The sequence below is a fragment of the Stegostoma tigrinum genome, chromosome 37 (assembly GCF_030684315.1).
Source record: "Stegostoma tigrinum isolate sSteTig4 chromosome 37, sSteTig4.hap1, whole genome shotgun sequence".
NCBI lineage: Eukaryota > Metazoa > Chordata > Chondrichthyes > Orectolobiformes > Stegostomatidae > Stegostoma > Stegostoma tigrinum.
This window is the reverse complement of record NC_081390.1, coordinates 1519371-1532750: the sequence shown is the minus strand read 5'-3', so window position 1 is coordinate 1532750 and position 13380 is coordinate 1519371. Positions and strand designations below refer to the sequence as shown.

At 40.2% G+C, this 13380-nt stretch overlaps 1 protein-coding gene across 1 annotated transcript in view; it reads left to right on the top strand.

Moving 5' to 3' along the window:
• tm9sf3 (transmembrane 9 superfamily member 3) overlaps positions 1-13380 on the top strand; it is a 114895-nt gene that overhangs the window by 55911 nt on the left and 45604 nt on the right. The window contains exons 7-8 of the mRNA XM_048563575.1: positions 4697-4863; positions 8263-8357. Of these exons, the coding sequence (XP_048419532.1) occupies positions 4697-4863; positions 8263-8357 (262 nt within the window). The remainder of the gene's footprint in view (positions 1-4696; positions 4864-8262; positions 8358-13380) is intronic.

Genomic DNA, 13380 nt, shown 5'->3' with positions numbered 1-13380 from the left:
ACCTGGATCCTTTCCACTGTGAGGCAGCAGTGCCACTATGCTGTCCTCATTTTTCCTGTAGCAGGGAGACCAGAATTGCATACTTTCCTTCTCTGGGTTAATTTCAATAACTTTCTACTTCACTGCACCTACCCCTCACTACTGCCTGACTTAAGATGATTATTGTACGCCCTGCTGGCCAATGTAGTTAACTCAGCCACATTAGGGGCATTTAAACAGTCCTTGGATAAGCATATGGATGATAATGGGATAGTGTGGGGCCGTGGACTTAGATTAGGTCACAGGTCGGCGCAGCATCGAGGGCCGAAGGGCCTGTTCTGCGCTGTATTGTTCTGTGTTCTATTAACGCACTCCTAAACAATGTTCTCTGGTGTTCCCAACATTGATTGAAGGTCACACACACGTCAGATCACACATACCATATCTAGCGTTAGCAAGGAAATCTTGCCACCTACCTCTTCTTCCTTAGTTGATAAATGAGCACTCTTCCATGTGAACACTGACTAGAGTGGCACTGAGTGTAGCAAGGACAGAGAATGTTTGGATGCTACAATGCAGATGATCAAGGGTAGGTTATAGCACTTTGTGAACAGGCTGACCACGTCCTGAATGGCATATCTACCAAACTAAGCCTGTCACACATTGGTGAGAGGGCATGAGGGAAAACCCCACTTGGTTTTGTCCTTATCACTTTACCTATCGTAGATGCATCTTGTCTATCACAGTACTGGTGAGTGCGATCACGAAACAGTAGTTGCAAAGATGTTGTCTCATCTGCGGAAAACTGCTGAGCTACATCCTCTGAACAAAGTTGAGGTGAATCCAAACCAGTCAGTGTTCCAAAATCTGATGCTCCGCTCCTAGGAAAAAGATCTTGTTGAAATGGCGAATGGGCTGAAAAATGGCAGATGGAGTACAATTTGAATAAATGCAAGGCATTGCATATTGGTACAACAAACAAGAGTAGGGATTATACAGTTAAAGGTACAGCTTTGGGTAGTGTTGTAGAACAGTGGGGCCTATGGCTACAGGCACATAATTCTTTGAAGTTTACATTGCATTTAGGCAGGAGTGTTTAAAAAGGTGTTTGACACGCTTGCCTTTGAATATAGGAGTTCGGAAGTCATGTTGCGGTTGTACAGAGCATTGGTACAGCATCTTCTGGAACACTGTGGCCAGTCGTGGTCGCCCAGTTATAGGAAGGATATTATTAAGCTAGAGAGGGTTCAGACGAGATTTACCAGGGTGTTGCCGGGTATAGAAAGTGTGAATTATAAAGAAAGGCTGGATAGGCTGGAACTTTTTTCACTGGAGTGGAGTAGGTTGAGAGGTGACTTGATAGAAGTTTATTCAATAATGAGGCATGTAGACAAAGTTAATAGTTATCTTTTCCATTGGGTGGGGAGGGGTTTCAAGAGTACAAGCATATTTTTAAGTGAGAGGAGAAAGATTTTGAAAAGACAAGATGCGCATCTTTTACGCAAAGGGTGGATCACATATGGAATGACCTTCCTGCAGAAGTGGTGGGTGTGGATGCAATTAAAATGTTTAAGAGAAATTTGGATAAGTACATGAATAGGAAAGGTTGAGGGAAATGGGCCAGGAGTTAGCAGGTGGGACTAATTTAGTTTGGGATTATGTTGGGATTATGGGTTGCTCCGGGAAGCGAGAAAGGAGGTTGCTAAGCCGCTGGTGAAGGTCTTTGCTTCCTCACTCTCCATGGGAGTCGTACTGGAAGATTGGAGGGAGGCACATGTTGTTCCTCTTTTCAAGAAAGGGAATAGGGAAATCCCTGGAAATTACAAACCAGTCAGTCTTACGTCTGTGGTCAGCAAGGTTTTGGAAAGAATTCTGAGGGATAGGATTTATGACTCTTTGGAAAAGCACAGCATGATTAAAGGGAGTCAGCATGGCTTTGAGGGGCAGGCCATGCCTCACAAATCTTACTGAGTTCTTTTGAGGAGATCACGAGACAGGTTGACGAGGGTCAAGCAGTGGATGTGGTGTACATGGACTTCAGCAAGGCATTTGATAAGGTTCCCCATGGCAGGCTCATTCATAAAGTCAGGAGGTATGGGATACAGGGTGATTTGGCTGTCTGGATTCAGAATTGGTTGGCTGACAGGAGGCAGAGAGTGGTTGTAGATGGTAAGTATTCTGCCTGGAGGTCAGTGCTGAGTGGTGTCCCGCAGGGCTCTGTTCTTGGGCCTCTGCTCTTTGTAGTTTTTACAAATGACTTGGATGAGGAGGTTGAGGGGTGGGTTAGTATGTTTGCTGATGACACAACGGTTGGAGGTGCTGTTGATAGTATCGAGGGCTATTGCAGGCTTCAGCAAGACTTTGACAGAACGCAGAGCTGGGCTGAGAAATGGCAGATGGAGTTCAACCTGGATAAATGCGAAGTGATGCATTTTGGAAGGTCGAACTTAAATGCTGAATATAGGATTAAAGGCAGGATTCTTGGCAGTGTGGAGGAACAGCAGGATCTTGGTGTTCAAGTGCATAGCTCTCTCAAAGTTTTCACCCAAGTGGATAAGGTTGTTAAGAAAGCATATGGTGTTTTGGCTTTCATTAACAGGGGGATCGAGTTTAAGAGCCCTGAGGTTTTACTGCAGCTCTACAAAACCCTGGTGAGACCACACTTGGAATATTGTGTCCAGTTCTGGTCGCCCTATTATAGGAAGGATGTGAAGGCTTTGGAGCGGGTGCAAAGGAGGTTTACCAGGATGCTGCCTGGACTGGAGGGCTTGTCTTTCGAGGAGAGGTTGAGTGAGCTCCGTCTTTTCTCTCTGGGGAGGAGGAGGAAGAGAGGTGACCTGATCGAGGCGTACAAGGTAATGAGAGGCATGGATAGAGTCGATAGCCAGACTTTTTCCCCAGGGCAGGATTGACTGCCATGAGGGGTCATAGTTTTAAGGTGTTTGGAGGAAGGTATAGAGGAGACATCAGAGGGTGTTTCTTCACCCAGAGAGTTGTGAGCGCATGGAATAGTTTGCCAGTGGTAGTCGTGGAAGCGGAGTCATTAGTGACATTTAAGCGACTGCTGGACATGCACATGGACAGCAGTGAATTGAGGGGAATGTATGTTAGGTTATTTTATTTTTGGATTAGGATTATTCCACGGCACAATGTTGTGGGCCGAAGGGCCTATACCGTGCTGTACTTTTCTATGTTCTGTGTTTAGCAAGGGTTGGTTGGACCGAAGAGCCTGTTTTCATGCTGCATGACCCTGACCCTGACTCTGATTGCATGTCTCCAGACCTCTCAGCTTCTCTACCAGCTACAGGTTGAGTCTGGTGGAATATTCTCCATTCAGATGGATGTTTGTTACTCTAAAAGCGGCACTCAGACACCTTGTGGAACAATGCAGACTACTTGAACATAACCACATCTATCACACTCGTTCCTTCCGCTATTGGTGCACTGATTACCATCTATAAAATGCATGAGACAAATTGCCTATGTTGCTTCCACAGCAAATTTTAACCTGACGAACTGTACTGCCTAAAAGGCCACACGTAGCAGGTACAGGGAACTATCATCCGTGTTTCCCCCCAACACACTCAAATTTTAATGGGGAAGTATACTCCTATGCTTCATAATGTTGCTGGGTCAAATTTTTAGAACTCCCTCTACAACAGCATTTTAGGTGTACTATATGAACTGCAGAGGTTCACTACCTTCTCGAGCTGTTAAAGAGCTTGGTAATAAAGGCCTGCATCTTATGAACAGATTTTTATCTTTCAGAATTTTTGCTCTGTGCTATCAGAGATAGAATTTTTTTTTTTCCCTGCGGTTGTAGAGCTTTGGAACTCTGTCTTAGAAGACATTGTCAGTGAGATCATTGAATTGAGGCCTTCAACCAAAGTGTACACCAGGCACTACTTGCCCACTTTGCTGTCTAAGAGTTTGAATTATTCATGGAGTGTCTGCTCCCAACTCTAACATGACTGCAGTTATCCATCTGCATTTGTGTAGTTGCTGACACAATATAAAATTCTAAACTGGTTGTAAGATCTGGGCAAATGTAGCAATAATTATAATCCATCTGTAAATTTGTTTTGTACTATTGGTGAAGGTTAAAATAGCAGTGTCTCTATGTAGTGTTAAAATGGTAACTCCAACTGTTTTTGATTGGTTAATTTGCTCTTGGCATTTTCTCTGGAGTCAATAAGAATATCCTTCATTTTAGTTGTAGTTTGTATGTTTTATTCCGTCCTTTTCTTTCTTTAGCAGAGAATGTAGTGCCTAGAAAATAATTGCACTCAGGAAAACAGCTGTGCTTTTTTTAGGATTAGATTAAGGTTCAGATGGTCCTAAGCATTTACAAAATCACAGCATTTATATTGTCCCAGTTTTGCATTTGAGTTATTACTATCTTCAAGATCAAAATATTCTTATTGTGGCTGGTCAAATCTGATCCACTGACTGATACAACATTTGGATTTAATCAACATCAAACAAAAAGGTTTTGTGCTTTACGTCAAAAGGGCCATTTAAGTTTTCACACTATAGGAGGGACAAACACAAAAACAATTCACCCCGTGAGTGATGTCTCTTCAAAGTAATCTTGAAAATGGCTCACACCCCTCTCCAGTATTGACATTGGATCTTTAATATTTCTTAATACTTTTTTACTTTTGCCCAGCTTATTGAAATGCAGAGATCTAACCCATTGTGAAATTATATTTTACAGGACAGAGATCTGGGAGATGAGTATGGCTGGAAACAAGTTCATGGTGATGTATTCAGACCATCTAGCCACCCGCTAATATTTTCATCACTCATAGGATCTGGTTGCCAGATATTCTTTGTATCCTTCATTGTCATTGTTGTGGCAATGGTTGAAGACCTATATACAGAGTAAGATTTTTTTTTTGTTTTAGTCATGAGTGCAGTGTGTATTTTAGAAAAAGAACGTGCAGTGTTTTGTTTAATATGAGAAAGTGGAAGTTCCGACTGAGGGGGAAAAGTTAGTCTTCGAAGATGTTAAATGGATTTGTAGCTTTCTTCTGGCTGAGTAGGTGATTGTATTATGTGGTATTCTGTTGTTGTGACACTTGACCTCGGACGAGCTAGGCCAATAAGGCATGTAGTACTTTTCTTAATCTCCTAATTTAGGAGCCACTTTGGGTTGGTGCGGGGAAATGAGCTTTTGTTCCTCACTGTCCCATTATGTTAAAAAGTTACAAGCAAATGTTGCCCATTCAGCTCTGCAACCCTCTTCTGCCACTCATCAAGATCATGGCAGATCTGTCTTTATCGTGAATTCCTCATTCCCATCTATTTTCAATAACTTTTGATTGCCCTGCCTAACAAGAATTTATTTAGCTGTACCTTAAAAATATTCAATGATCTCACCAACAATGTCTTCTGAGACAGAGTTCCAAAATTCGATAACCTCAGGGAAAAAAAAGCCTTTACACTTACTTTACACTTTACACTAAAGGGGCTAACGTAAATTTTTAAATTATCTGTTAGCTCTGGACTCGGGTACAAGACACAACATTCTTTCCACAACCACCTTGTTGAGACATTCATTTTTGTATACTTCAGTATGAAAATTTTCCCCTTATTCTTCTAAACTGCAATGAAAAAGTGACACTCTGCCCAACCTTTTCCTCAAAATATCTGCTCATTTGGACTATCAAACACACAAACTCCTCTGAGCATTGCATGCACAGTCTTCTTCAGAAAACCAAAATTTCATAGTGTTTGAGACGTAGACTCACCAATGTCCTGCATAACTGAAATAAAACTTGCTTAATTTTTTAAAATTTCATCCACCTCTCAACACTGTATATTAAGTATTCATGCATGTAGATCACATAGGAATGGACTGAGCACAGCAGTAACAAACCTGAGATAGTAAGAACTGCCGATGTTGGAGTCAGTGTGGAGCTGGAGAAGCACAGCAGACCAGGCAGCATCAGAGGAGCAGGAAAGTTGGTCAGGACCCTTCTCCAGAAATGGGGAGGGGGAAATGAACACCGAAATACATGGAGAGAGGAGGGGTGGGGCTTCGGAAGGTGGATGGGATGGTGATAGCTGTGTGCAGGTATGAAATGAGGATTGTTCAGTGAGGTGGGAGGAGCGGATAGGTGGGAGAGAAGACGGACAGGTGTGTCAGGTTAAGGAGGTGGGATGAGAGGGAGGGTTGGTTATGCGATGAGGCTGGGATGGGAGATTTTAAAATTGGTAAAGTCCATGGTCTCAAAGTGTTGTGAATCTGTGGTTGTTGGGACTTCGAGTAGATTTAAAGAGGTTATAGTTTTTTTTATATTGGTAATGGGTTGAAGGGTTATGGAGAGCAGGCAAGAAAATGGAATTGAAACCAAGATGAGATTAACCATGAGTGTATTAAGTTCGAATGGCTGAATTGTCAACACACTGTAGGCTTTCACAATTTTACCTCTGATTTTCCTGTGCGACCCAGGATCCTGAAACTTCACACTCTATCTCCCACCTGACTGTTCTGTGGACTTGAGGAATGGTAGGATGTGCCTTCACTTTCCTGGTTCCAAGCTGCATTTAATTTCTCAGTAAACAATTTGGTCTCAGATGTTGCTGCTGGTGTCTGCCAGCAGAGGGCAACATTATCATGTGAATACAATTGAACTTTTTACTCAGAAGAATCTTCAGGTTGCATCAAGCAAACTCATCTGGCCAGGGTTCCTGTTCTTGATTACAGTCCACTCTGTGCATAAGCACACAATTTCACACAAGGATGTCAGGTGATAATATGATCAGACTTGGTTGTAACAGCACCTGTACCTGGGCAATCTGCAACTAAGCCTTCTCATATGAAGATTTTTTTCTTGGGTGAGGTGCTCCCAGCATCATCAGAGAGATGTGGAGAAAAATAATTTTTTAAACTATTTTGAAATATTTTTAGTGACTAAGTCACTGTTTTCAGACTGTCTTTAAGGGGTGTACTTAAGGCCCCCTGCTCAACATTTATAATTCAAAGCTTATGAAATGTTGTGGTTTTCTTGTTATAAAGTTCTGTATGCCATTGCTATTGGCATTTTGGATCTGAAACTTGCTGTAGATCCACTTTCAAAGTTAACTTCTGAGGAAGGGTCACTGGGCCCGAAACGTTAACTCTGTTTCCTCCTCCACAGATGCTGCCAGACCTGCTGAGCTTTTCCAGCAACTTTGTTTTTGTTCAGAGTTAACTTGTCAGTTGTTTATACTATGATCATATTCCTTTCCTCACTAAACAGCTGATTTTTTACAATGTCCTATTGCGTTACGTATTGCCCAAGTTAGTGAGAAGACAAGTCATCAATTTCCAATCTGGTTGCCTTCTGATCGTCCAAGCTGGAAATACATTTATCTGAATAGGATTCGGCTTAGCAATGATGGCGTGTCATGTTGAATAGCGTGACTTTTCTGTTGGGGTTGATATGAAGACTGGCCACTAGGATAATGTATCAAACATTATTGTAGATGTTTCTGTTTCCTCCAGAGGATTTTGGGGGTTTTATAGAAATAATATTTATTTATAAGCCATATTTTGCAAGTTCTTGGTATGCTGACACATTCACAGCTAACTTTTGAATGTCGGGAGAAAGCAGTGAGATTATGTACATTGTCTGTAAACAACAATGACCCAATAATTGAAGAGTAGCTGCTAATGATTCAGACTTCACTTAACAGAATCATCTGGTAATGGCAAAGGTAATTTTGGTTGATAAATGCTTGGCCAGAAATGGGGCCGACAACTGTTTTGCTTCCTGTTTTTCTTGGGCGATGTATCGTTCATTCCATTTCGTAAACGTACAATAGAAGGTTTTTGGCATGAAAAGTATGATTTCTAATCTGCTGTAATTCAGCTTCAGTGATGTAGAATATTTCTGACCTATTAGCTTGATTCAGTCACACTGATCTTGTTTCTTGAGTCAGAGGAACTTTGAACAAACATTCATGATGTTCTTAACAGCAAGTCATGGCATTTTAATATTTGGTAAAGGCATGACCTCACATCTTATGTGGTTTGTGATGCCTGCTTTGCCACAAACTAAATTTGCCATTGACAATTCAGATTTACTTAGTGTAATTGTAGACACTTCCTATGGTATAATATTTAATGTAAGTTAGGCTACTTCCTTCTATAAGACTGGACTATTATGGTTTGAAGCAAGAGAGAAGTTCATAGTTGCTGTGCTGAGTCTCTATGATTCTGTGAACTGCCTGTGAAAGTGCTGTTGAATTTTTAGTTATGATGTCACTTCTGTTTTCCTCTTTTTGTTCTTCCAGGAGAGGATCAATGCTGAGTACAGCCATATTTGTGTTTGCAGCAACATCTCCTCTGAATGGTTACTTTGGAGGAAGTCTGTATGCACGACAAGGAGGTATTTTATGCATTTCATTATGTATTTTGCGCTTATGATTTCTTGCCTCACTTCCTGAGTGGTAGGGTCCAGTATAACAGCTGATTATCACCTTGTAGTGTTTTACCAGTGTGCAGTATTGATATGTGAAACTGACTGCTGAATGTTAGTGCTCCTTGACTTTGGGGCATGGCATGGAATGGTGATGTGACATGTGGGAAGGGAATATAGCAAAGAGAGGCAGATGACCTTTGATCATCTGGCAGGGATAACTGGAAAGCAGCAGACAATTAACCGTTCTGTTCAGTACCTTTTTAGGATACGCAGGCTAACAGCAGTATTGTGAGAGCTTGTGTGTTATGTGCATTCCAATATTAGATTGAAGAAATTATCTGTAATAAATAATTCATCTATAATACATTAAAGCAGAAATATGTGATAGTTGACTGATTACTTCTGAATGACAACTACAGTCAAGCTGATCTTCTCCGGCTGTATAAGTCAGTGTTTCTTTTCCAAGTTTTGTTTCTTGTCCCTGTCCTCATGACTGCTATAGGAGAAACTTCAACTTTGTGTTACTTTTTAGCTGTGTTTAAATGTCTTCTGGATCCTTTCAATCTTCACCACATTCCTCCTCAAATTGGCAACCAGAAATGGATATAATTCTTCAGATATCTATCGAGAGGTTTATAAAGGTTCAGTAGAATTGTTTTGCTTTACAATTCCTCAATTGGCATCATCCTCATTGTTTGTCACACCTCCAACTTTGATATCATGGAAGTGTTTTGAAATTTTACTGTATTGCAAAGGCTAGGTTGATGTTTTTTCAAATCTGCTGAGTGACAGAGAGCCTGGAGGAAGAGTTAATACCGAGGAGAGAGATTAGTAATTATACAATGACTGAATAAAACAACTGGGTGTAAAAGCTACAGAAACTTAATAAATATTAAGGTGTATAAATTCTGAATAACTTGTTGAAGTAAACGTGAGTGAAGTTAAGAGATTAGAAATTCTTGATAGAGTCAACATTCTATGTTGACCCCTGTGGAACATGACTGATAAGGTAAACACAGCTGAACAATTTTGAGCAAAGATTAGTATATGAATTAAAGCAGCATATCCGGTTTTGGTTAATAACACCATCGAAACACATTTGCATTTGGATACCAGTGATGAAATGGATTTGACTGATTTTGTTGACTGGACGATCAGTGCCAGGTTCAAGCCTTTAAAATGTAAGACAATTTCAGAAAGCACTTCACACACTGATCAACAAATGGAAGGATTGTTCAGGATCTCACATTAAAAATTCTGGAATCATTTATGAAACTGTTCAGTGCTTTATTTGAATTGGAAAGATTTTTGATTGCACGAGCCTGTGTGGCGTCTGGCTGCAGCTAACTGTTGATTTTTACAATTAGGATAGCTTCGATTTTTCTTGGGCTTTGGTGCAGCATGCATGTGGAAAGAAGCTGGTGATGAACACTACTCCATTCTTGGAGCCTTCAATAAAGAATTCTTGGAATAGGTTAATCCATAGACAGTTTAAAAATAGGAAAATTTTGAGATGGCAGAATGGGCATTTTTAAGATTGAAAAGAATTAACATGATTAAATGAAGCAAATTTATAAAAGCAAAGGTTTCAGATTCAAGACAATAAGTCTCAATGAAGTCTCTTTAAATCTCAATGAACTAGGAACCAATCTATGATGCTCTTGTAGAATAGAGAGGAGGTGTGAATTGAGTCTCATAAGAAAAGAATCAAAGTAGATGACATAAAGAGGTTAAAGACAAAATTCATGGTGAGAAGGAGAGCTTGTTCACTAAACAAGGCTGGGTCTGTTCGGCCAAATGGTTTTTTCCTGTTGCTAATTTTGTTAGCACCATATGGTATTCCATTAAAGTCTAATGATCACTGTGGTAAGGTAATCTGTGGGCAGCTGGATTTTGATAGTGTGGGACCTGCTTAAATTTTACTGCATACGGCAGCTGAACTGGTGTTTGTGCTGTTACTTGAACACTGAAAATTTCAGGGAATTTTAATATCATTACTGGAGTGACTTTCCTTCTCTGGAGGAAAGAATAGTAAAGTCTTGAAGCTAACGTTCATATGTCGAATTTTAGTAGATAGCTTATTGGAAGAATATTGATCCAGTAATTTTCTGTAGCTTACATTAAAGTTTTACCATTATGATGCTGCAAAACTCCATGGCTGCTCATGGCACTAATTGATCCTTTATGGGACATCCCTAAAATAAAACAAAGAATTGCAGATGCCAGTAATCTGAAACAAACAAAACAGAAATTGCTGCAGAAACTCAGCAGGTCTGGCAGTGTCTGCGAGGAGAAAACGCGTAACGTTTTGAATGTTAGAAGAAGGGTCCCTGAACTCTAAACGCTAACTCTGTTTTCTTTTTACTGATGCTGCCAGACCTGCTGAGATCCTCCAATTTATGTTTTTGTTTGTATCAAGCTCAAACATAACCTTGTAGTTGAGCTGAATATTGGAAAAAATTTGATTTTCTAATTGCTATTGTGAATCAGAACTAAAACATCTGTTACAATATTTTTGAATCCACCTAGTGTTCTGTACTTGGGATAAGCATATTAAGACAGAAGATCCTTCCTGGAGCTTGAACAGTGCTTACTCATCCACTACACGGAGCAATTCACACTCTCCCAATTAAAACTAGGTCTTTTTTTATCCATAACAAAAATATTGTGTCACTGTTTCATACTAGTTCCTTTGTGATAGTGGTTAATGTTTTCACTTGAATGCAAATGCCTAGCAGCAACTGCAGTATTACATCAGGGGAAACCACAAACATATAAAGGAAGATTAGTGAAGAATAAACAGAAATAAATTCAACAGATTTAAGAGTGCCTTCCATACTCCATGAAAATATTTCCAGTGACTTACCAGGCTGTCTAATCAAGATCAGAATGTCAGTTTGGGATTCAGTTAGAGGCTCATGGTGCTAAGAAGTGAGCTTCGTGAGGTTGAATCTCTGTTTTTGGTGTTCATGGAAATGTCATCACCAACCCAAAGAAACCTAAATATATAAATAGAAAGCGGGACATAACACCAGCGCTTCGTCGGAGGCTCACTGATGATGTTACCTAGAATGGTGACGAAACGTCTGAAAACTAACCTTCCAGCTCAGCGAGCAAACTCAAATCCAGAATCTTTAAGGTAATTGAATCACACATTTGCCATATTTTCACTTCCTTCCAATAATAGATTTCTGTTACGGCTGAAAGACTGGGGAATGGAAACTGCCCTTTGGTTCCCCTCTATTGCTGTTTAAACAATACCACTTGTTTCACACTATCTTAAACAGAGTTTATGTAACCTCCGGGAATAACTGACCCCTGGCGTACTTTTATGATTGGAATACCAAGCACTGTCTGAGGTTCCTGTGATTTAGCTTGGCTTCCATTTGGTCTGTCGCATTTCTTATGCTTGCATGATCCTGTCACTTCCACTATTCCTTTGCTGCTTTTATTATTTACAATATGCTACCACCTAAAATTCAGTGCCACAATTTACTATCATACACAAAAATAAAAGAATTGAAACACTGAGCCTTGTGTTCAATATCCTGTCTCCTCTCATATTATTTTCTACAAGAATGAATTCTGCCAGGGTGCTGTTTGAGTATCATGATTCACTTTCCCAAACTTCGTACTATCTCCAGATATTATAATGCTTTTCCCTGCAACCAAATCTAGATCATCTATAAGAGTTACAGACCCAAAGCTGATGCTTTGGGTGCACCAGTACAAACCAGCTTACTGTCAAAAACATCCATTAACATCAACCCTTTGTTTCTGGTCAGAGTATCCATTATGCATGCAAACATACCACATTGCCCTCAATTAAAAAGACTTCCATCTTAAACTACCTTCGTGGCACTTTGGTTGAATGCCTTCTGAAAGTTCCTAGATGCAATATTTACTGCATTATCTTGATTGTCCTTTCTGTCACCCTATCAAAGATCAACTGTTTGCCACAGTAAGAACGAGCAGGAGTAGGTCCATTCAGCCCTTCAAGCCTGCAGGGGCATTCAATATGATCATGGTCGATGAGCCAAGTCAGTACCATGTTCCTGCCTTCTTCCAACTGATCTCTGAGAATTATATCTGATTCATGCTTGAAATCGTGAAATATTTTATTTGGAATTGTTTTTTCCGAAAGAGAATTCCACATGCTCACTACTGTTTAGGTGCTGAAATCTCTCCTCATCTCAGTCCTAAATGACCTACTCCGTATCTTTTAGACTGTGATTCCATGCTCTGGACTCCCTGGCAGTGTTCTCTCTAATCTTTCCTGCATGCATCTCCAAGTGCAGAGTTTTACTTGACTTTCAGAAGGCTTTTGATAATGTTCCACATAAGAGATTATTGTTTAAATTTAAATTCAAATGGGAATAGGGTTGTTTACAGGCCTGGACAGAGACCTGGTTGGCATGCAGGAAACAAAGAGAAACAATTTTTCGAACTCCAATCCCCCTTATGAGTTCTACTAGTTACATCCTCTCAAAATTCCAGTAGATTTGTAATTGATTTCCTGTGCAGAATCCGTGCTGACTGTATCTGATTTTATCTATCTTTTCCAAATGTTCACTACTAAATCTTTTATAATGAACTCTGACATTTTCCCTGCTACTGTTGGTAGCTAACTGGTCTATCATTCCCTGTTTTCTCTCTAACTCCTTTTTTAAAATAGTGGGGTCACGTTAGCTGTCCTGCAGTCCACAGGACATGTTCTAGAGCCCAAAAAAATCATGAAAGATGACCACAAATGCGTCCACTATTTCCAGAACTGCTTAAGTACTCTAGGATGTAAATTATCGAGCCCTGATACTTATTGAGCCTTTGATCATGTGAGTTTCCCCACTGCCATTCCCCTCATTATGATTTTCTTTATTCTTCCCTTTCATTGGATCCTGTGTTTCCCCAACATTTTTGGGGACAATGTTTGAAATATCATTGTGAAGACAGACCAAAATATGTATTTAATTAGGCTGCTATTTCTTTGTTC